Source organism: Lissotriton vulgaris, chromosome 5, assembly GCF_964263255.1.
Source record: "Lissotriton vulgaris chromosome 5, aLisVul1.2, whole genome shotgun sequence".
NCBI classification, from domain to species: domain Eukaryota; kingdom Metazoa; phylum Chordata; class Amphibia; order Caudata; family Salamandridae; genus Lissotriton; species Lissotriton vulgaris.
Genome location: NC_141693.1, coordinates 408084583 through 408109323, shown reverse-complemented (window position 1 = coordinate 408109323; position 24741 = coordinate 408084583). Strand labels below are relative to the sequence as shown.

General features: G+C 46.5%; 1 protein-coding gene across 1 annotated transcript in view; it reads right to left on the bottom strand.

Moving 5' to 3' along the window:
• Positions 1–220: 220 nt before the first annotated feature.
• The window catches only part of CABCOCO1 (ciliary associated calcium binding coiled-coil 1), a 191194-nt gene continuing 166673 nt past the window's right edge, over positions 221–24741 (bottom strand). Inside the window, exons 7-8 of the mRNA XM_086921774.1 lie at positions 18102–18227; positions 221–1085 (exon numbers count right to left, since the gene is read on the bottom strand). Coding sequence (XP_086777900.1) covers positions 1011–1085; positions 18102–18227 — 201 coding nt within the window. The 3' untranslated portion in view covers positions 221–1010. The remainder of the gene's footprint in view (positions 1086–18101; positions 18228–24741) is intronic.

Genomic DNA, 24741 nt, shown 5'->3' with positions numbered 1-24741 from the left:
AAAGAGACGTCAAGTTTCTACAGAACCTCTGCTGTACCATTTATATGGCAAATCTTTATCTGGCTTGACTACAGTTTTGGTTCAGTCGAGCCAAGCCAGACCCCAATGTCGGACTTCCTTGTGAATAACATGGCTTACCCAATTCTAGTTCAGGTTTCATCCCTGGGTATTATAAACAAATTAAGATTGCAAAAAATGACGACAACTGAAAGCATTCAAATATATGTAAATGACATGCTCACTTTATTTACTCGTTACATGGCATTTCAAACTAACCACATACAAACAATATTCACAAATGCACTAAAACAGAGACTTTGGAAAGGCTTTAGGTTCTTAAAAAATAACAAAATAAATACATGTTAAACAAATGGCAACTGGGATGCATGGGGTGAAAATATGTATTACAAATTTGAGTTCACTAATGGCAGACTGATTGTAACTGCACACAACTCTATTTTAATTTATACTACTGGGAGCATGATATGCAACGACTGAATTCCCAGATCATGGCCTTTTCTTAGTCACAAGGCGTTCCTTCCTACCATTAGAGGAGAGGGACATTGTTCTAGCGTTCTACAAATGTTCACTCTCTTGTGTTCACATCTGTGTAATTAGTATTTCGTATAACTCTTCCCATGATCCTCTTAGCAAATAAAAAAATCGCAAACCAACTCATATTTCTGGTTTTCTTACTGCTGCCAAAACGACAAAATCAATTTTAAAATATTCTATCTCGTTTCGGTTGTGTATTCCCTGGCCAAAACAAATGCCATCCGATTTTCATTCATGCAAACTTAATATGACCGCATTCAACATATTTATTCCCAGTAAAATAAGCACAGCTGTAGCCAGAGTGCAAATCATAAATATTTAAATCATTCTTTGACGTCCGAAAAACAAAGCAGAGTCTATTTTTTCACGTGTTCAAAATAGTCTCAGAACATTACTGTAATTTACTATTAATGTTTCCTGCGTATCACATCAATGGAACCACTTTTCCAGCGCTTTCACGGCTTTTTCAGTTTTTCTATTCTCACAGTGTAGGCCTCTTCCTGCATCCGCAGCTTTTCATTTATCTCGGTCTGCGAGAACAATCATAGAGCAGTGGTTATGAAAGGGTTATCTCGTTTTGCACATTGTGTTTGTGGCAGTGACATAAGTGTAGCACAGCAAACCAGCCACTATCATGCACACACCTTCCTGTTCTGCCGACATTGGGCTGCCCCAGACTTCTTTCTTGAGATAGCACGTTCTCTTACGTGTCTACACGCATGGAGCGCCTGACGTACACAGGAAGTTGTACTGGAGGCAACCAGTTATTGTTGGCTTTGCGGGCAGAGATAACAGTGCTAATCGAAATTCCAAAACAGAAATTGATCACTGACACCTAATCAGAAACACAACTTTGCGATGCTATCTTTTACGTAATTTCCTTTTGCTTCAAAGGGTGGCGTTTTCCATATAATCTGTGAAAAAGTACTCAAGATTAAACACTGTTCGGGCTGAAGTGCATCTTTTAAAAACTGTAAATTATTGATGGCCATAGCTTTACATCTTAACAAACTTACCTTTTTAAAAAAAAAAGAAATAAGGGGTTTGTCGCCAACAGGTCAACGTGATGCCCAAAAAAGCATATGTTTGTAAGTAATGCAGAAATGTATGAACCTTTGGCAATATGAAGCTAGAGGTTGGCATGTAATAATATTTATATTATATCACCTATGTCTTGTTATAGTAATGCTATTGCATGAGTAAACAGTATTTATCAGCCAATGTAATTAAACCAAGCCCCTTGACATATCAGATCTATTTACAGTAAGGTAAGCCAATTGTATTCAGTAGGCATAACACTGATGGTGTTTTCAGAAGTGCAAGAGAATATTTATGAATCAAATTGTCTAGTCACACACTTGCGTTGTACATTTTAAACAGTGAATGTTGGCTCGTAACAGTATGGTGTTTGTCATGCAAGTTCCCCCCACCACGAAATTCAGGGAGGACTTGGCCAGGCCTAGAGATTGTTTCTCCAGGTAACCCATGATCTACCACTTCTGGGAGCTCAATAAAATGTCAAATACTCTATCTGATTTTCATAGGGTAGCGAGGATGAGTGTTAGAGCTGATATCCTTGGCGTGGTTTCCCCGCCCAACCTTTTGCCTTCACCCTCCTTTGCCGAATTAGTTTTTGTTGGCCTTAGGAATCTCCACACTTTTCCATTGCTAACCAGTGCAAAAGTGCTTGTGGTCTCTCCTCTAAACATGGTAACAATTGGCTTACACCCAATTGGCACATTTAATTTACTAGTCCCTACAACAGTGACAATACATGTACCCAGAGCATGTAAATTAAATGTTACTAATGGGTCTACAGGACTCATTCTGCCACCTATTTAAGTAGCCCTTCAAAACATGTCTCAGACCTGCCATTTCAGCCTGTGTGCAGTTACTATGTCAAAAACAGAAAAGAAACGTGGGTCTACGCCTCGTGACCCAGCCCCTCAGTCACTCAACTACACCAGTCAATAATACTTGATGCACCTGACTAGACAGTCAGATCTACCTAACATGGTAAGAAACAGTCACTTAGTTTTGTCCATTTGGATTAGACCTCCAGGCACCCGACAGCACCTGCACGAGTGCGGGATCGTGACCCCTCATAGACAAAAGATTGTGACCCAAGAAGCTGACATGCTTCAAAGAATTGTGATCTGATATAGCCCCTGACAGAAGACACATGAAACCCCTTGGGCCTCGTCATGATGATCTCCACAGCAGACTACCATGTGGCATGGATCCTGGGAGAGGGAGCCAACGACCATGGACAGAGGCTGCAATGTCAAGCACTGATGTCTTTCCGATCTGAAGGTCAAAGACAGTTTCAGCTCCCGGATCAGATTCCCCCAACACCCTTTGGACAACACACGCTCTGGAGCGCAAGCTAGCACTGCTCCCCTTGATGGCAACTACGGGTCCCTTAGACTCTGCAAGCTTCCCCCACACTCCTCAAACTCCTCATGCCTCTCCACCTCAGGTGGCTGCTGATCTTAACAAACACACTCCTCTGCACAGTGTGATGATGGTGTACTTCCCAACCAACAATGATTTCTACCCATTTCCAGCGCACCCAGTCCGGTCCTTACAATTGCATGGAAACTGTGCAATCTTGTGTGCCCCTGAGATCTCATTTACAGGAAACTGGAACAAGATCTCCGACAATCAGCTCACTGCTACCCTCAGCAGTTCCACCCCAACCGCCACGGATGATTACCCAACTACCGCCGTCAGAACCCTGCACAATTGGATCACCGACTGCACCCAACACTATTACCTCCCTCAAGAAAACTACAAGCACACATGCCAAGAGAGCCAGCTGGTTCTCCACCAAACTTAGAGAATCCAGAAGAACCTGCAGATGCCTCAAAAAGATATGGAGGAAGTCCAAAACCACCGCAGACCATGACAACTTCAAAGCAGCCCACCACAAGCTCATCAAAAACACAAGGAAGAAGGCACTCCAGGACATAATCTCCGCCCATGCACACCACAGTAAGGAACTTTTGCGGCATCTTCAAAGAGTTCACCTAACCCAACAGTGAGACAAATGACACCCACCCCCTCCCAGGACCTCTGCGACAGACTCAGCTCCTTATTCCACCACAAAATCAAGACCATCCACGACAACTTTGACAATGACAACCAATAAGCTCAAACTACACCCCCCACTCCCTACACCACACAGCCAACACTTTACAGGTGGACCGCACTCACAATCAAAGACACCCTGAAGACTATGAAGTCAACCCGCTGCGGGGCTCCCACGGACCCCTGCCCCCACCACATCTACCACAGAGCAGCCGACATCATCGACCCTTAGCTTCGATGAATCAGCAACCGCTCCTTCGAGACTGTCTTCTTCCCTGATGACTGGAAACATGCCAAGGTCAGCCCTCTCCTTAAAAAACCTCAGTGGAACCCACTGACCTAAAAAGCATCAAACCCATCTCCTTACTCCCGTACCCAGCAAAAGTCATTGAAAGAGCCGACAACAGCCAGCTCACCTCCTTCATTGAAGACAACAACATCCTCAACACCTCCCAATCTGGCTTCAGGAAAGACCACAGCATCGAAATTGCCCTTCTTGCCGCTACTGTGGACACCCGCTCCCTCCTCCAAAGAGGAGAGATGGTGCCCTCATCCTCCTGGACCTCTCCGCAGCCTTCGACACAGTCAAGTCAAGTCAAATCAAGTCAAAAGATTATGTTTATTTAGATAAAAATCTTTAAACAAGTGTAAGGGCATAGCTACATGATTAAAAATGTTCTACAAAAAGATAATAAAAGTAATTATAGATAACAATATTCCACTATAGTTTAGAAGAAGACTTACACACACTTTATACATCTCTTATAAAACAATTATTAAAAACAACCTTTTCTTTTCTCTTAGACAAGTTTATATAGTTTAAATATTTTAAAATGTCTTTAAATTACTCCTGGCTATTTTGGGGACTCTGGACAACTTTTATGTATTTCCCTAAAGCAATGGCAATTTCAATTGAGGGCATTTCTGTTAAGAGGTTGACCGCTTGTGCCCTTGTTCTTTTAGCATATTTTAGAAATATTGGGCGTAGCCACATTTTACGCTCTTTTAATATTGTTAGGCAGTCAAGAATGATATGCATCAAATCTCCTTTGGTGCCCAAATTACACCAACAACACCCTTTGTGATCTAGCATTTTTAAATTAAAGTCTTTATTTATTAACCACAGATTGATCCCAATTCGCATCCTTAATATCTCCTGTCTATACCAGCGATTTGGTAGAATGTCTAAGTAGGGGAACTAGTTTCCCATTGACCATGAGTGCATCATAAATTCTACTGATTTTTTCTTTGCAAGGTATCCCATGTCAGTCTTTCTGGATACTTCTTGCCCATTAATTTTCAGATCACTCTTAGTACACACTATTTGTTGGGTCTTTTGGCACATCTCCACCTTTAGCCCTTCACAAGCCTGCATCATTCTTTCCCTACAAGCTTTTGCCCATTTTAGATCACTGGTTTCGATCTCTTTCCTACACCACTGTGCAATTTTTTGCCCATTTGTATTTTCGAATCGTTTCCAGAATCTAATTAACGCAACTTGTACTTCTACCCCCCAAGACGTAGTTCCTATTTCTATTTCTATTGCTTGGACCATTGAGGATTGGGGTAGGGATAAAAGGCTTTGCAGGCATTTCCCTTCCTCTAGGTCCCAGACTCCTTTACCGCTCAAATGAAGGATTTCTGCGCCATAGAGGATTTGTGGGGGTATCATTGCATTAAAGGTTTTTAATAATGGACGGTGTGACATATCCCCATACACCCGATTAAACATTTTTAATCCACAGATTGATGTATGTGCTTTTGCTTTTTGGGCTTCCAGATGAGTATGCCAGTTTAATGTTTTATCGAACCATATACCTAGGTAACGATATTCGTTAACCGTTTCCAGTTTAAGATCACCTAAAAACCAATTAAACTTAGTTGCCTTTTTACCAAAGCATAACATTTTCGTCATGTCTAAGTTTACTATTAAAAATTTCCTAACACAATATTCATTAAAAGATTTAAGCTTTCTTTGGAGGCCTATCTCTGTCTGGTCTATTATTACCAAGTCGTCTACATATAAAATGCAGGGCACCTTTTTTCCGTCCATTCTGGGGCTTGCACTACCCTCAACTTCTAAACAGGCGGGTAGATCTGACAGGAATATGGAGAATAGCTGTGGGGCCAAAACACAGCCCTGTCTCAGGCCGTTTGCAATTGGTATTTTTTGTGTTAATGACCCCTCAGTGTCTCTGATTACCTGAGCCCAATTGCCTCGGTGTAATTCTTTTATTATTGTCAAAAGGTCTTTAGGGATATTTCTCTTTGTGAGAGTTTCCCACAGGCAGTCCCGATCTACTGAGTCAAACGCTGCTCGGAAGTCAAGGAAACAGCAGCACAGCTTGCCGTTTTGTTCCGTTGACTTCCTTGCCATTGCCCATAGTGCGAAACCGTGATCTATCGTGGAGTGCCCCTCTCAGAATCCTCCCTGTTCAGTGGGTACAATTGAAAACTCCTCGACCCACGTGTTTAGTCGGTTTAGCACAATTTTTGAGAATACCTTCTCTCCTACATCTAGAAGGTTAATCAGTCTGTAATTTTGTGGTATGTCCATGCTGCCTTTTTTATGGATTGGCCTGATTACTGCGCCTTTCCAGTTCGGCGGCATTATGCCTTTTAGAAGTATTACACGAAACATCTGGGCAAAGAATCTTGCCCACCACTTTATCTCTGATTTTAATATTATTGCGGGAAGATTATCGGGGCCTGCCGCACAAGTTAGTTTCAATTCTCTTATTATGTTTTCCACTTGCTGTTCATTGAAATCTAATCAGGGTTGGGGCTCTGTGTACCCTTGGGAATCTCGTGCCCTATACAGTTCCCTTAGGTATTCCTCCCAAGCCGCCTCGCTAACAGCGCATTTCATTTCTCCATCAGTTGGACCAGACGCTGCTTTTATCATTTTCCAGAATTGCCTCAGGTTTTTATCTTCAATTGATACTAGCAAGTTTAACCAACATTTCTCTTTATATAATCTTTTTGCATCAGAGACCATTTTTTTTAAATCAATTTTCAACTTGTTGAAATATTGTTCTCTCTCTTGGGTGAAATTTTTCCTTTGACTTCTTTGCACTGCCCGTATCTCCCTTTTTTTAGATTGGCAATCACTAGAGAACCATTTCACTCGACTAACCGGGGTTTTTGCACTTTTTCTTTTATCTTTTTTTAATTCTATTCTTAAGCACTGAACTACTTGGGCTAACTTCTCTATATACCATTCCAAGCCCCTACTCCCAAAATCTTCTGGTTCGGTTTTCTGCTGAAAGGCCTTAAATTTTTCCTGATACTCCTCCGTTAGTCTTGTCGTCACACGTTTGGGGTACTCAACTTCTAGTCCAATCACTTTATCTCTATATACCTTTCTCCCCCCTAGTATTGTTAGATGCAGTGGAGTGTGGTCACTAATTTCGCTTTGATATATCCTAAATTCCTGTACTAGGTGAAAGTTCCAGGCTAACATAAACATGTAGTCAATCGGGCATTTCTGTGAGCCTAGTTTAAAGGTCTTCCCTGCCGGGCAGTCTGTTTTAATTCTGCCATTTAGGCAGAGAAGACCCCTTTCTCCTAGAAATTTTATTAACTCTATATCCTGTTTCGAGGGATCGCATACTGGGAAACTGGCATAGTTTATTCAATAAACATCCAATAAATCTCTATTCCAGATATCAACCTTCTTAGGGTATAACTTATGATTGAAATCCCCCATGATTATCAATACATCTGAGACATATTTGTTTAATAAAAAGTCAATATCCTTTTTGAAATTTTCTACCTCGATAGCATACTCTGCAACATTGTCCCCCTGCATATAAACATTTATAACAATCAGCATTTTATGTTTCTTTCCCGATGTCAATAGTTCTAGTCTACAAGCCAATAGCCATTTACATTTCGTTTTTATGGGTGTTACTTCTCTTATTACTTTTGTTGAAACAAGGGTCATTATCCCCTCAGATGGTCGACCAAATCTTTTTCCCCGTGCTAGTCGGTTTAATTGTATGTAGCCCTCGATGAATGGGGTTTAGTCGCATATCCAAGTCTCTTGTAGGCAGGCAATTTCCATTTTATTTACTACTTCCTTTATATGCTCTTGTTTTATCCCATTGCCAAAGCCGTTTATGTTCCATGTCAAGAGACTTAGGGGTCCATTAGGATGTCGGGTGGATTGCCTCCGCCAGGGTAGCGGTGGCCACCGCCACCGTGGTGGAGGCAATCTGCCCGACATCCTTCCCTGCATTCCCCCCCGCCATATTACGATGGCGGAGGGGACCGGAGTGGTGGGAAACACCGCCCGCCTGTTTCCCGCCCCGGTCGCCTTGCGGCCAGGGCGGAAAAGGGATAACATGGTGGCGGTGTCTATCAGACACCACCAGCCATATTATAATGGGCATTTTTTAATGCCTTTTTCGTGGCGGCAATGCCGCCACGGAAAGGCATGCGGTCTTCACTCTGGGGGCCCCCTGTGGGCCCCCAGAGTGAAGTACAGTTGGGGGATGCACATGGGGGGTACCTGTGGTATCCCCCTTCATTGTCATTTGCAAAGCGGCAGGCACCGCGCGGTGCCTGCTGCTTTGCAAATGAAAATGTGAAAGTGCATTTTCAGCATTGTGGCGAGTGGTGCAGAGAGCACCGCCCGCCACAATGCTGAAAATACAGGATGTGCCCGCCACTGTGGGAGGCACATCCTAATGGCACCCCCGGGACCCCCGCCCTTGTGGCGGCCGGTCCCGATTTATGATAGGATGACGGGCGGGCAAAGTCCGCCCGTTATCCTAATGGACCCCTTAGACTCTACGACACCCCCATCCTATTCTACCTCGCTTAGACCACCATCTTCAATCCTTCCCTCAGTGTATTTCTCAGAGGATTCTCCTACGTAACTGCTTTGGCTCCAGTTATCCCATGAGTCATCCTTTCATGTATTATTTACCACTATGTTCAGGCAGCTGACATCTTCTTCATTATCTCTTGATAACTTCACTTGTCTCCTCCCTAGACCTGCATGGCACTTCAGGAAGCTACTTCCTGAGGGGCCATTTAATTCTCTTTCTGGTATTATCCTTATTCCTACTTGAGTTATCTCCCTAGATGCTTTTATTATTGCCATTTTTACCAGGTCTGAGTGAAGTAAAACTTTTGTTGTTTCCTTGCCATTTTTATTCTTTGTGAAGCCCACCTGCCTCAGATCTTTTGTACCGATCCCATTCAGGCTACTACATTTGGCAAAGGAAATCAAAATCAGTTCCCTGTTTAGTGGATTCATTTTTCTCAGTTTCTTTCCCCTTTGACCTGCTTGTACCGATTCCAGATATACCCATTTATTGTTCTCCACCTCTTGTGATATCTCTGTTTCTGGCTTTATCTGACTATTCTTTGGTCTCCTAGGGGGTCTCATTTTACTTCCCACTCCTACTAGAGCTTGCAGTTGTGAGTTGTCTAGTCTTTGATTGAGGTGGGGTTGTTCTCCTGAGGATGCATACACTCTCTCATTGGCAAAATGGATTTTTGAGGGTTTCTCATTTAGACCCTTACTACTCTGGCTCTTCCTTGGTACCTTTGGAGTGTTTGTTGTTTTAATCCCTGATTGCGGGGATCCAATCGGTACATAGGTCAGAGTAGAGGCATTTAAGCTCAGTTGTACCTCATTCTCTGGTTTCTTCCCTTTTCTCTTTATTGTTCTATGAGGGGCCCGCTTCTTACTTGCCCTGTTTTTTGTGGATACCCTCACATATTCACGGCGCCTTTTTATTAGCATTGAGTATTTGGAGATATATACATTTTCTACTGCCTCAGCAGGTTCATTTGCTATACTTTGTTCTGTGGGCTGGGGGGTAACTGCTGGTCTTATCATATTTGGCATTTGGCTCTTACTCCCCCCCAACTCCTCTTCAATCTTTTTTAAGTACAGTTTTTGTGCTTTTAAAACTCCATTGTTCAATAATGTTACTTCTAAGATTCCTTGCAATGTTTTCTGTAACATCAAAAGTATGTCCTTCATGGAGGATGTAGGTGTTGCGAAGAGATCCGAATCCTGTGGATTGTTTCTTTCTGAAGTAACTTGACTTCCAGTTCTTACTGCGTCCTGCTGGGTTATATTTTTTGGGCCAATTGGATCCTGAAAAGCTTGGTCGGGTGCTGCCCCCCATACAGGACTTGGGCTCTGACTTTCATTCCCCATATGCCCTTCATTCTCTGAAGTTTGTTGTGAAAACATTTTCGGGGATGATGAAAGACGAGGTGCTGCTATTTGGAGATTTTTGCTCAGACGGGTAAGGTTTATCAATATGGGGTCCCCCGTTTCTTCTTCAATCTCTTCTTCTCTTGGTCCTCACATATCCTTCCCTATCAGGCTCTCCTCCTCAGCCCCCGTGTTTTCTCCGTTTACGGCATCCTCATTTTCCAGATTTATTATTGGCGTCTCTGTAGCTTTGTAGTGTTTTCCTACAAAGTCCTTTATAGATCTAGAGGCTATCGCACTATCTTTCCGATTGGATGTTGAGGTGCGGGACCTGTTTGGCGGCCCTTTTTATTACTTTCCTCTTCTTTCGTTGTCCCATACTAATGTTCGTGACGGAAACCTGACTTTCTTGGCTCTCTTCCAAGGTCCTAGACCCCTCCGTTAACTCACTCCTCTCTGGGCTTTCTTCGGGAGCTTCTTTACGTGATTTTTGCCTTCTTTTCGGGGCCATCTTTCTTCAGTAATAGTATTTTTACTCAGGCGTTGTCGCAGTTATTCCCTATATAGTCCTAGTTCACAATGTTATATCGTTGGTTGTGGTTTATTGTTATCAGGGTGTTGGATTTACTATATATATACTACACCATTCCCTTATACATTCACTTACCTCTGTTGTGCCTCTTGTCTGCCAGCCTGCCGTGCCGTCCTTTTTGTGCACTTTTCCTTAGCAACTCCCGGATACGCTTTTCCTTGGGCTCCGGGCTCTTGGCAATTCACCTCCTTTGCGCAATGTTGATGAACTCAGGATTTGCCCAGGGCGAAATTGCCCTCAGTACTGCCCTTGGCTCCTAGGCTCCTCGGGCGCCTTCTTGCTGTTATGCACCGATGCCGCCCCCTCCTGCTGTACCGCTACTACACGCCGGATTAGGTCGGGCTGCGCAGGCAGTTCTCTGCAGGTTCCGAGTGGGCTCTGTGCTTTTTAGAAACTTGGGCGGGTTTTTTTAAGCTGACTTTCAGGTTTCCACCGTGGGCTTCATTTGTGGTCTTGTAGCCGTTATACTTGCGGTCTCCTCCATGGCTTGTCCACGGCTATCGCAGTGATCCGCTGCTCTGTGCTCGATTCTCCGTCCTGCGTCCTCACGCTTGCTGGGCTGGCTAGGCTTGGCTAGGCGACAACAGAGTCTCACCACGGAAAGGAACCACACCACACCCTAGCCCGCAGACTTCATGATGCAGGAATCTGGAACAAGGACCTCGACTGGATCCTCTTATTCCTCTCCGGCAGAAAGCAGCAGGTCCCCCCTTTCTCTCGGATCCCACATGGACCACCTGCAGAGTTTCCCAATGATCCTCCATCAGCCCCACCCTGTTCCACATCTACATGGCCCGCTTGCTCCCACTGTCAGATCCCAAGGACTCAACATTGTATCTTACACAGATGACACCCAACCCATCCTCTCCCTATCCAACAAACCCAACATCTCCAAACACAACTTAAAAGAAGGAAGGAAGCCTTCGCCAGGTGGATGAAGAACTGCTGCCTACAACTGAACACGGACAAACTCAAATTACTCATCATGGGCCCACACCTGATGCCTGGAACAACACCTGGTGGGCCCCCGGCAGCCCACCCTCACCACAAACCATGCAAGCAACCTCAGCATCCTTCTGGACTCTGGACTCAAAGTGGACAGCCAAATCAACGCTGTCTCTTCCCCTGTTTCCTACCCTACCACTTCTATGAAAGACCTTGAATTGAATCCCCCTCGGACACAGGAAAACCGTCACCCACGCCCTCATCAGTAGCTGACTGGACTACGGCAACGTTGTCTATGCCGATATGAACAAGAACCTCACCAGCAACCTCCAGAACATTCAGAACGCCTGTACCAGGCTAGTCCTCAACCTACCACACCACTGCCTCACAACCCAACACCTGCAGACACTACATTGGCTCCTCATCGAGAAGAGACTCACCTTCAAGCTTCAACCCACGCCCACAAAGTCCTATACAACATTGGACCGGGCTACCTGACCACCGCCTCTCATTCCACGCACCCCAATGATCCTTTTGCTCAACCCAGATCTCCCTCCCTTTGGTGACGCGCATCAAGAAGACCAGAGTAGGAGGTCGCTCCTTCTCCTTCCATGCGGCCAAGGCATGGAACACCCTCCCACTCCAACTCCCATAGACGCCAACACTCCCCAAGCTCACAAAAAACCTCAAGAACTGGCTCTTCGACAGATCGCCATGAACATCCAGCAGCTGCGCCTCACTCCCCCAGTGCCTTGAGACCCTTTCGGGTCAGTAGTTAAACTTAACAAACCTATGACTGATTGATTGAAACCAGCAAACTGGCCCTTGGAGAGTACTTCGGGACCTACGCCACGACAGTTGGCACTTAGCTGCAGGCCAGCAATGTTAAGGAAAAATCCACCAAGTGACTGAGATATTTAAAAGTTTGGTTGGGGGTGCACGTAATAAGAAGGAGTCCAGAAAGAATAATGTTTGTATGCAAAAAATATCTTATTTATTTAAATTTTCTCTTTTCAAAAAGTTCCACATTTGTCAACAAACATCAGCCAACGCATTTCTCTCCCTCAAGGGAAGGGGAGCTTCCTCAGGGCAAATAAATTCATAACGTTCCTTCAAAATTGAGAATACTTGAAATATATTGGAAGTATAACCAGGCGATCTGTTCTGTGCCCGGAATGAGTTGATGTCAGTCAGCCGAAGTCTTGGCTTAGTAATTTAATTAGGCATCAGGCCGTGCAGAGGTGCATATTCAATCTCAGGCAACGGTTTGTGTAGTAGCGTATGGGTACCGTGCCAACACGGGACCCATACGCTACTACACGTTGTTCGTGCTCGGTAGACTTGTGATCCGGAAACTCGGTTCGTATATATGGGACCGGGCCAAGACAACACATGTACGCATAGGAAGAATTACGAGGCGGCATTTTGCTGGATCCCTTGAAACCAAGGACTGACCTTCCTGAAATCCTTTATGCTGCCAGTAATTTACAGAAGAGTGACCCTCAATTAAAGGAATCCACAAACCGTTGCCTGAGATTGAATATGCATCTCTGCACGACCTGATGCCTAATTAAATTACTAAGCCAAGACTGCGGCTGACTGACATCAACTCATTCCGGGCACAGAACAAATCGTCTGGTTATACTTCCAATATATTTCAAGTATTCTCAATTTTGAAGGAACGTTATAAATTTATTTGCCCTGAGGAAGCTCCCCTTGAGGGAGAGAAACGTGTTGGCTGATGTTTGTTGACAAATGTGGAACTTTTTGAAAAGAGAAAATTTGAATAAATAAAATATTTTTTGCATACAAACATTATTCTTTCTGGACTCCTTCTTATTATGTGCACCCCCAACCAAACTTTTAAATATCTCAGTGATCTGGAGCTCTGTTGCGTCACTCAGCAGCTGACGCAGGGGTTGTTTGCACGAAATTCATTAATTATTGTTGAACTGGGACTAAGGTGCGGCATCTGAAAACCCGCTGCTGCTTTTTTGCTCTTTGTGGATAAATCCACCAAGTGATAGTCCCATTTCTGGGGCACGCCAAGCCAAGGCAACCACAAGTCTGCGGATAAACCAGTTGCAGTCCCTCCTGCCCTATGGATCCTATATGCCAATATCCCAACGTTAAACCAGCGTAGTATGTTTCCAAATCCAACAGTGTCTCTGACTTCTGAGGCCAGAGCTGAAGAAGGTAAGGATGCCAGAAGAACACAAATTAAGGCAGTAGAAGTGTATCAGAATGTTGTCTACTTTACTGCAGCAAAAGGAGACTACATCCTGTAGATCCTCTTTCCACCGGTCCCCAACTCCAACTGAGTAAACTGAAGTTGTCAACGATGGAGAAGGAACACAGAACCTGGAGCTCAATACAAGAGGAAACAGTGCACGAGACCAATCATTACAAAGAGCAGGCATTATGAACATTAGAGGAGATAGACAACAGACTATCTTTACAACAGCCCCAGAAGTTACATCCGCGAAGGCCTTTGAAGATCCATCCTACCCCGGGAGGTTAGATCATTATCTTTAGTGGGGCCAAGACTCTGCACCTTGGAATGCAGGTGCCAATTCAACCCCCACGTAAGCATCCCAGAAAGGCTGCTCAGAGTCAGAGGTCTGCAGTTTCCCATGTGCCCCTAGTTTATGGCCTTCAATCAGGAAGGCACAGATGTAGCTGTCCCCTTGTACCCAGATGTGAATTGGAGACAGGCCGAAAAGCACACAGAGCCACAGGCAACAAAATGCCCACTTTCCCAAAGGTGACATTTCCACACACATGATGTTGGGTCCACTCGCACTACTAGAGAAGATTCGCCATTACGAACTCATTGATATCAAACACGATACTGCTGCTATTCTGCCCGTAGGAAATACTGCTCAATGGCCTTTCCCTACATTCCGCCATGCTAATACAATGTGAGAAGCAGGCCTGTCATACCAAGCACACCACCCAGAACCATTCACGACCTTTACATGTAACGCACACACACACATGCCCTACCTCTTCCCAAAATCACACCCTGTCACCAGGGAAAACTCCGATATAGCAAGAGGCATGCAGAACCTTGGCACATAGCTTTTTAAATGCCAACCCAAGTAACAGTAACCTGTGCACACAAACCCCACCAGGGCAAACCTGTGGCACAAACGATGAGCAACCTCTCTGGATGCACAGCCAATCATGCAGGCCCATGGATGAACATTCTGGATACATGCCCTGGGTACATGCCTTACCCCTTGACAAGGGACTTACAGCTAACTTGAATCAGCCAGTCATGTATGATGAGCACAGCCCTTTGGCACTGAACTGCAGTGTGAACTACACTCAATGTCCTAAGGCTAGCATCCAGAGCAGCGGAAAACTAAGAAGGATAAAAGCAAAACGTCAAGTGAAAGCACCTTAGGAATGGCCGTTTCCAACACCTTGCAATTGGTGTTTTCAGGACATATGCTCCCTTAACCGCAGGGGCACAAATGGCTCTCTCATCCATACAGTAACCTTGAAGCCTGTCATTAGGAGTGTGAAGGATCCCCTAATAGGGTTATACCATCGCCAAAAAAGAACAGGGCCTCTGGACATGGATAACTCCTTTTGTGCTGATGTACTTTTGAGTGCTCCATAGCACTTTACACACCATTACCAAGACCCTACTTAACTTCTAAGCAACTGGGTTAGCTGGAAGTGGTGTGATATGCTATAGCTATAGTCACCAAATTGGATTCCTTACAGGTTATGAAATATCTGTTGTTGCCCTGGAGTTCCTGGCACCTTGATACAGGTTTTACTCAAACTAACCCTCTAGAATGATACCCTTTTGCACTGACCAAGCTCTATCATTTGGAAAGGGAGCCTTTCTGCCCATCTGGTGCATTAGGTCTGAATGACTACCCTCCCTTCAGTGAATTTTCATTTTCCCCGAAACATAAGTATAGATTCAACATCACCTCTGCTAACATGCAAGAAAAATATGTAGAGGGTAACTTACCAACGCAGTGTGTAGGGTAATATTTTTCTTAAAACTATCTATTTCGAACATTGTTTCCCCCAGGTGTGACCAAGGTATGATTTCATTATCTTGAAAGAATCTGAACTCCTGCTTTCTTAAACAATGTGTGAAAAATATGCAGTGATGTATTAAGTGAAATGAGCGTTCTGATAATGAGTTCTGCCTCCCTGGTTACACAGTTGCACTTTGGAATAATCAGGAGGGAATATCACAATACTTTAATATCAAAGCCAAAATATTGAGGAGCAAAATATCCAAAGATAAGTATAGATTTACCATTCTTAAACCTAAATCTAGGTCCTTCGAAAATATATATTTCGTCCAAGTACAAATATGTGGAGTCAGGGCCGGTGCTAGGCATGAGCAGCATGGGCAGATGCTAAGGGTATTGTCCTCGGCCCACCAACATGGAACCTAATGCCAGTGTCCCTCTTTATCTGGGCCTTGCCCCTGAGCTCCAGCACTGTGAGGACTAGGGGCTGGGTACTTCTCTCTGTTCCTCACATGCATGTTAGTCCCAGCCCCCTGATACACCTCTGTAAACAAAACGGTGTCCATAGAAATCATTTTTGATTTATATTGTAGGATTATTTGAGAAGAAATTCCGCTTGGGTACATTGCTGATCCAGGTTGAATTTTTCAGGATGACATTTTTAAACATGGAGAATGTGTTGCAGTGATGATGTAATATTTTAGGAACCATGAGAACTATATTTTTCATTTTGGTGTCAAAACATAGGTTTTGGGGGTCAAGTAGTCTTATAGAGACAGAAAATAACTCCTCAGAGCATCCCTTCCATCATTTTCTAAAATGGCAGCTATAATACAGGAAGAAGAGACATACATAGAATTGAAAAAAATAATATTTTTTAAACCTTTTATGTATACACCAAACAAAGTTTATGATTTGAATATAGAAACATTAATTTATCACTCCTGTTTTAGATACATCTTCATAGTTTACTTTATTTATTTGTCTCGGCAATCGCTCGTGGTATGTTTGCAGAATGATGAACATTTGAGAAGAGAATATTGACAGGGACATCTTTTTTTAGCACATGTCTTACAAGTACATGTACGGGTAAATTCTGTAGGTTTTAGCACCTCAGCAATATATTCCCTTCCAAATTAACACGGATCATTCTCTACATAAGCATTATCCAAAACATTTACACATCTTCTCTTCAAGTAGAATGCTCTTTTAATGTGCCCACGCACAGAATATGACTTTGGTGGAAGGTCACTTAGCAGAACTGATCTCTTCAACTCACTGTACCGAAGATCGTCAAATGTATGACAGTCAAAACTCATTTTTAGACTACTTTCCGCTTGATTTGCGCTATATAAATACCGCATACACATATACGTGTCTAATGTACTAATCTGGAAAAAGTTTTTTTACATTTGATTGAACTTATAAGTTGTGACTAATATAATGTATTTCTATTTAATTGGGTCCTCACACATTCCCTTTCTGCCCTAGAATCGGCAATGTGTGGAGTTCAGTAAAAAAAATCTATACATCCTTTTCCCTACAATACTAAGATATAACAATCCACACCTAGCGACCATTTTAATAATATTTTTATTATAAAACGGGGGATTGAATTTTAAGTTCTATTGTCAACTCTGTTTCATAGAAGAAATATGTTTTTTCAAAGTTTTTAACAGTTGCTTGGTTTGTAAGTCTTCGAGCTCACAATGCCATGTGCCCTCCCTAACAGCTGGAACTGTTGTTTAATCTGGCCCGGAGCAGCGTTGCTTGGTCTTTGATAAACTAGATATTAATTACTGTTATAACTCTTTTCCAAGCGGGAGAGCGATCATTCTAGGAGGTTGCAAAACCCCTTCTCCGCACGCAGCAACATAACCCTGTCGACAACGATCAATATAACATTTAATCTGAGCGAATATGTTTTCTTCAGTGTGTAGGGAATATTTTGTCTAGTACTAAATGTGATTTTAGCATTATAACGTTTTCATTCTTTTTTTTTCTTTTCCTACAGTCGTGAAAAGTATGTTTCCTATAGCTCCTCCAAACATAAACATGCATTGCTGTCCTTTGGCCAGGAGTAGCCAGAAAGACTATTTCAGGAAATAGAGTCGAGTTCCCACAATGGGTATGTGTGTCCTACAACATCCATTTTAAAGTGTTCTCCAATTTATCTCGGGTCTCATCTAAAACATTTCAGAAATCCCGCTCTCATCCGCTTAAGCTCACACACCTCCCTCTCACTTGCTGGGCCCAGTGAGCTTGATCAATGCACAGGTTAGGCATTTAAGGCCTCAGGCAGATGTTTTTCGTAACCCTATATGAAAACTATTGCAACAGTCACACTGCGGCATGCAGCGTGCGTCGTCTCACACTATGAATAAACGAAACTGACATTTACTAGGTAGATAATCCCCCCAAGTGCTAAAAATGTTTTATAAACAAGAACTTTACTGTGCATGAACTAAACACAAAGCTGAAAATATAATTTTATAACTGTTGCATTTGCAAATCTGAGTGTTAAATAATGGTGAATAGATATATATTTTAAAAAAGTGCAAACGCTTGGATCTTAAGGTGTAAATAATGAAAGAATTGTCACTCAAAAGGTGTTTTTAGCATGCTTTAAACAAAGTAAAGTTCGAGCTGGTAAAAATGCGTCCTTAGTTGAAATACTTGCAACCAGCACATTATCATGATGTGAATGAATTGTATAATCTACTACCAAAATTACCTCAAGATTCCCAATAACTTCCTTTGTCACTTGGCCCAGGGCCGACTTTACATCTTCGAGTGTGAATCCAGCAAGAGGATCAATTTCTTCAGCTGCTTTTTGAGTTTCTACATAAATCTGACTTTCCTAAGAACAGAAATCAAACACATCAAAAAAGAGCATTATTGTTTAACATTATTTATGATGTGTCCTGGAAATAATAATGTAGACATTTTCTATTAATCATAATGGTATGAATGAAACAGAAACACAAATATAGTTCCGTCACATTTTCTGAATAGGTAAATGATGATAATCTGTTCAAAAGTAAACATCAGAACAGCAGTACCTACAGAGTAAAGAATGGGCCATGCCAAATTGGCACTGAGCACTACATGTAGAATTGGGACATGAGCTGTACGCAGAAGAACTCCCCACAGTAACTACAGGGCATGGGGCCTGACAATAGGCCATTGTCTTTAGCCATGCTCGGTAACAATCAAACATGCCCCGGTTACTTACCGGTAATCTTCATTACTCCGAGTATAGTCTTCCTCGCCACATGACTTACATAGTGAGCTTCAGCTCCACGACAGAACCCTCCAAAGTAAAAAAAGCCTCCCACCCCTCCCAACATGGCCGACCAGTCACCCCTGACCTCTATAAGAGGCGGGCCGGCCCAACCAACAGCCTGAACCACCAAGCAAACAATGAAGCCGATAGTCAGACAGGGAGGGGGGGAGGGAACTCATGTGGCGAGGAAGACTATACTCGGAGTAATGAAGATTACCGGTAAGTAGCCGGGGCATTACCTCCTCGTTAGTCTTCCTCGCCACATGACTTACATAGTGAGCAAATACCCAAGCCAGAAGGCTTCATTGACCACAAGAAGAACAACACCACACGGTGATGCAGAAAAACCAACACAAGGTTTATTCAGTACAAATGAAAAGAAAACAGGAATTCCAGCAAACCTGAATCAAGAAACAAAGAAAAGGCCATCAAGGAGTCACAGCTCCCGCACTCAGAACGGCCCCAGTGAAGTCCCCAGGGACAGAACCACCCAAGACCATGCGATAGTGTTCCATGAACATGTGGGGGGACGACCACGTCGCCGCCCGACAAATCTCAGTGGAGACACCCTTGAAGGAAGCCCAGGACACAGACACACTCCTAGTGGAACGACCCTGGACCCCCGCCGGTGCCACCGAACCCAGCGAAGCATAGGAAAGTATGATAGCCTGTTTAAGCCAGCGACTCAAGGTGGAAAGAGAGGGCTTGTGGCCAGAATGAACGGGACCGAAAGTCACGAACAGGCTATCACACCGGGAAAGGGAAGACGTGCGCTCAAGATAAACCAAAACAGCACGCCGGACATCCAGCAAGGACAAGGAAGGATCCGTGTCGGGAGGGAAAGAAGGCAATGACACCTCCCGAGACCGGTTCACCAAGGAAGGAACCTTGGGAAGAAAACGGGGGTCATGACGGAGAAGCAACCTGTCAGGCAAAACCCGCAAGAAGGGAGGGGAGCGGAGGAACGAACCCAGCTCGCCCATCCGCCCGGCAGACAAAACGGCCACCAGGAAAACCACCTTAAAGGTGAGAAACCGCATAGCCACCGAGGCCAGGGGTTCAAAGGGGGGACCCTGAAGGGCTCGCAGAACGAGAGGGAGATCCCAAGGGGGAGACAGGCAGAGCGTCCGAGGGCGACGGAGAAAACAACTCCGGAGCAAACGAGCCACCAGGGAATCCAGCCCGTCGAAATCCGGACTGCGGAAGGCCCGCAAGGCCGCCCACTGGGCCCTTAGGGAAGAAGGGGCTAATCCCAAGGAAAACCCCTCAGCCAGAAAATCCAAGACCCGCAAGGGATCCACGGAGGCGGGGTCAGCACCTTGTAGACCGCACCAACGCGAGAAAGAAGCCCAGAGCCGGGCATAGGAGGACAAGGTGGAAGACCTGCGGGAGCCCTGCAGCAAATCCACCACTCCAGAAGAACAACCCCGAGCAAGCAGTGTCACCCGCTCAAGAGCCAGGCCTGCAGATGGAGCCGGCGCAACACCGACTCCGGGAGCGGGGGGCCCTTCAAAGGAAAGGGAAGATCCGGGATCGGCCAGTAGGCCTGAGCCGCCAGCTCGCAAAGGAGAGGGTACCAAGGGCAGCGGACCCAGCCGGGAACCACCAGAAGCACCCTGGCTCTGTCCAAGCGAACCTTGCAGAGGACCCGAGGGATCAGGGGGAACGGGGGAAATGCGTACAGAAGACAGGAGGGCCAAGTGAATGACAGAATCCACACCCCCGTACCCGGGAGGAGAGAGCAGAACTTGGGCAGGAGGGCCGATTCCCCATCCGCGAACAGATCCACCAGCAGCAGAACGAAGCGAGACACCAGGCGTTGAAACACCACGGAGTCAGGGAGAGACAAGGCAACGATGGAAAGATCCGACTCAGTCGATCCGCCTTCACATTGTCGGACCCCGGGAGATAGACAGCCCGAAGAGACAGGACCGACGACTCCGCCCAAGACAACAACTCCTGAGTCAGCAACCAAAGGGAGCGAACCCTGCACCCCCCCTGATGGTTGACATAGCTCCTCAAAACCTGGTTGTCTGTCCTGACCAAGACATGGTGACCCCGTAGAGAAGGAGCAAAATGACGGCAGGCCAGGAGGACAGCCTTCAACTCCCGATAGTTCGAGGAGCAGCGCGACTGTAGGAGATCCCAACGACCCTGAATCGACCCGCGCCCAAGGTCGCCCCCCAGCCGAGGAGACTGGCATCGGTCGTGACCACCCTGAACGGGGATACCAAGAAGGGAAGACCCTCGGAGAGGTGAGACTCCACCAACCACCAACCCAACTCCGAACGAAGCTGAGGGGAGACCGGGACTAGGAACTCGTAATCCTCCGAGCAGGGATCCCAGAAGGATAGCAGATGGTTGACCAGGGGATAAAGGTGGAGGCAAGCCCAGGGGAGCACATTTATGGTCGCCGACATCAGTCCCTGAACTCGTAGCCAGAGGTGAACCGGGGCAGAACCCCGAGCCAGAAGGGACCTCAGATCCCGCCACAAAGTGTCCCGGCGACCTAGAGGCAAGAACACCTTCCCCAGCACCATGTCCAGACGACCCCCAATGAAGGCCAAGTCCTGAGTGGGTGACAGATGTGACTTCCGCTCGTTGATCAGGAAGCCGTGGGAGGAGAGGACCTGGCAGACACGTCCGACGTGCAGCATCCCCTTGGAAAAAGAAGAGGCAGAGATTAAACAATCGTCCAGGTACGGAAAAACCCTGATCCCCTCCTGGTGAAGAATACCCACCGGGGAGCCAGGATCTTAGTAAATACCCTCGGGGCAGATGACAAGCCAAACGGAAGTACCTGGAACTGATAGTGGGAACCTCCAACGCAGAACCTGAGGAAGGACTGAGAAACCGGATGGACCGGGACATGGAGGTAGGCGTCGAGGAGATCCAGCGAAGCCACCACCTCGCCCTGTACCAGAAGAGGCTGAATCTCCTGCAGAGAGATCATTTTGAATTTAGTATGTGGAATATAAGAATACAACCATTTCAAATCCAACACAGGTCGGAAATCCCCAGACACCTTTCTCACCAGAAAAAGGATGGAGTAGACGCCCGAACCCCTCTGAGAGGGAGGGACAGGGCGGATGGCCCGCTTGGCAAGTAAGTCCTGAACTCCGGCCAGCAAGGCCCGTCTCTTGACCAGGGAGGAAGGCAGGGGCGTAGCGAGGAAAAAATCCGGAGGAGGCGAGGAGAAGGAGATGGAGAATCCCTCCTTCACAATCCGAAGGGCCCAAAGATCCGTGACAGACTCCTCCCAGGCCGGGACGAAGTGGCGGAGACGTCCCCCCACAGGGAACACCCCGGAGGGAGACGGCTGGTAGTCAAGATTTTGGGGCGGCAGCAGCCGCAGCAGGCTGAGACCGGGATTTGTTGAAGTAAGGGGCGCCCCGGCCGCGACCCCTCCCACGAAAGGGCGCGCCGCCCTTACCCCTGGATGACGAGGAGAAAATCCGGCTGCGACCCGGGAAGCGGGCCCCAGACGACTTGATGGGAGCCAGCAACTTGCGGTCCTCAGCAGACTTCTTAATCATAACCTCCAGAGGAGGGCCAAACAGCTTAGCCCCAGAAAACGGAATCTTCATGAGCAGAGCCTTCTGGGCCGCCTCCTACTTCCAATGCCGCAGCCAGATCTGACGCCGGGCCTGTATCGCCGCACCCCCAGCGGCAGCTGCCGCACCCAGAGTGTCAAAGGAGATGTCCGACAGGAGGCGCGTCTGCTGTTCCATCAAGGCAAGCGTCGGGACAACATCAGCCCCCTGATCCAGGAGCTCACCCAGGGACTGGAAGTCCTTCAACAAAGACTGCACCATGCAAGACAAATAGGCTGAGGCCCTGATGGTGAAATTAGCCGCAGCATAAGAACGCTTAGCAGCAGCCTCCACGCGCTTGTCCACAGGGTCAGAGGGGGAGGCGTCCTCCGAAATGATGGAACCCTGGGAAGACAGACCCACCACCAGAGAGTCCACCTTCACCGTCTGAGGGAAATCTGTAGTGAACTCAGCAACAGCATAACGGCGAGACAAAAACCGAGGGAAGGACTGTTTGTCCACATCCATCCACTCCCCCTCAATGACCTTCTTAACTGATGCATGCAGAGGAAGGGAGACAGGAGCCTTGCGTTGATACTGCACAAAGAAATCATCGGAGACATCCTCCGCCGCAGGAGGAGGGAAAGCCAAGTTCTCCTTGATGTGGGAAAGGACCTCACGAAGCTCCGGACCCTGGATGTAACGTCCATGGAGATCCTCCTCCTCCCCCTCCGCATCAGAACCAGGCGTGGGGTCCCTGCGAGGACGTTTAGGCGAGGGAGGGCCCTGGGCATCACGCTGCGCAAGGGCATCAGCCACCGCAGACTGAATCATTAATTGAAGGGAATGTGCAGTAAAGGGCATCGCAGACACGGAGTCAGAGACCTGCCCCCCCGTGACCGAATCCTGCTCCATCCTCCAGAGTAACACACCACCACTCTCGAAGAAAGCGGAGAAACTCAGGGGCACACAGGACGCCGGGAAATTAAATAGGCAGCCGGGGAGCCCAGCTGGCGGTGATTACAAAACAAACAAACCGCGCTAGGCGCGAAACCCCGCCCACAAGGGGCGGGAGGCGCCTGGGCCAATCCCAGCGCGTCATTGAGCCGTGGCCCGAAGCCCAGAAATCACCCTCACCGGCGGCAGCGACCAGCGCCGCCAAACGAGCACCAGGACCCTTCCCGGGGCACGAGCGGGCGATGGCAGCACCAGCAACGCCCCAGCGGACCGCCCTAAAGAACTGCGTTAAGAAAGCGCCCGCCCGCAGCTATCGCCCTTCCAGCCCCGAGAGGGTGTTTGTGCATCGGCATACATGCGTAAGCACGAAGGAGGCCGGGTCCGCTCCCCTGTACAGCCCAAAGCCAGGGAACGGCGGCCGCCCCACGCCAGGGGCCCAAAAGCAACTGAAGCCCCTGTAAAACAAAACAGGGAAACCCCCAGCGCCGGACACCAGAGCCCGCAAGGGGCGTGTCCTAACGACCGGAAACATACGAGGGTACACCACCCCACATTCCCGGCCGCCCCCCCCCCCCTACACCCCTGGCACGCCTCAGGCAGCACCCAACCGGCCCCACAGGATCGGGGGAAGGAAGGGGGGGGGGGGGGAATTTAAGTCCCAGGTCCCAGGGTCCGCTAAGGCAGGACCTCCAACCCAAAACCCAAGGATCAGCTAGAGCAGGTCCAACCTTACCTTTACAGCGCCTCTGGAGAGAATCGCGCAGAACAAAAAAAACAGGCTGTTGGTTGGGCCGGCCCGCCTCTTATAGAGGTCAGGGGTGACTGGTCGGCCATGTTGGGAGGGGGTGGGAGGCTTTTTTTACTTTGGAGGGTTCTGTCGTGGAGCTGAAGCTCACTGTGTAAGTCATGTGGCGAGGAAGACTAACGAGGAGGTAATAGGTGTTTCAATCAGTGTATAGGAAATGTTACATGAGACAGATGACTAAAAGGTGTAGGAGTCACATGTCATCCATACTGGTGGACAGTATAGTTTAATTGTGCTTGGTCTGTAGAAGCACACACACAGAATTTAAACACTGTGATTGGGGGTTCTCTTTAGTAATCAGAAAGGATTTCTATCCAATTGAACCCTTTTCCAACATTAGAATAAAAAATAGAATGGAGAAAAAATAACGCTCTAATCTATACCTGGCAGTTTGCATGCAGCTCTTTGATGGCAGTTAATAGCTCACTGTTCTATGTTAGATTATAAGGTATAAACTGCAAGTAACAAAAGGATCTCTCAGACAAAAGCAGAAACCCTCTGACCTATTTATATTATATGCACTTAGTGATCTGAATGGTGCACGGTCTTTGCAGCAGGCATATTAACCCTATGGACTACCTTACCATTAGTCAACACTTCCACTAGACAAAAAATCCAATCTCTCTTTAGGAAAAACATTCATCACTGGAGTTATCTTGACATTCATATTGTTGCCTGAAAATCCTTTAAATAGGTTGTTAGCCCCTCCCTTCCTTCGTCCTGATGAAGACCCTCATGCAAGGACTTCATTGATTCCTGCCTTACTTGGGGTCGAAACGTCGACACACTCCCC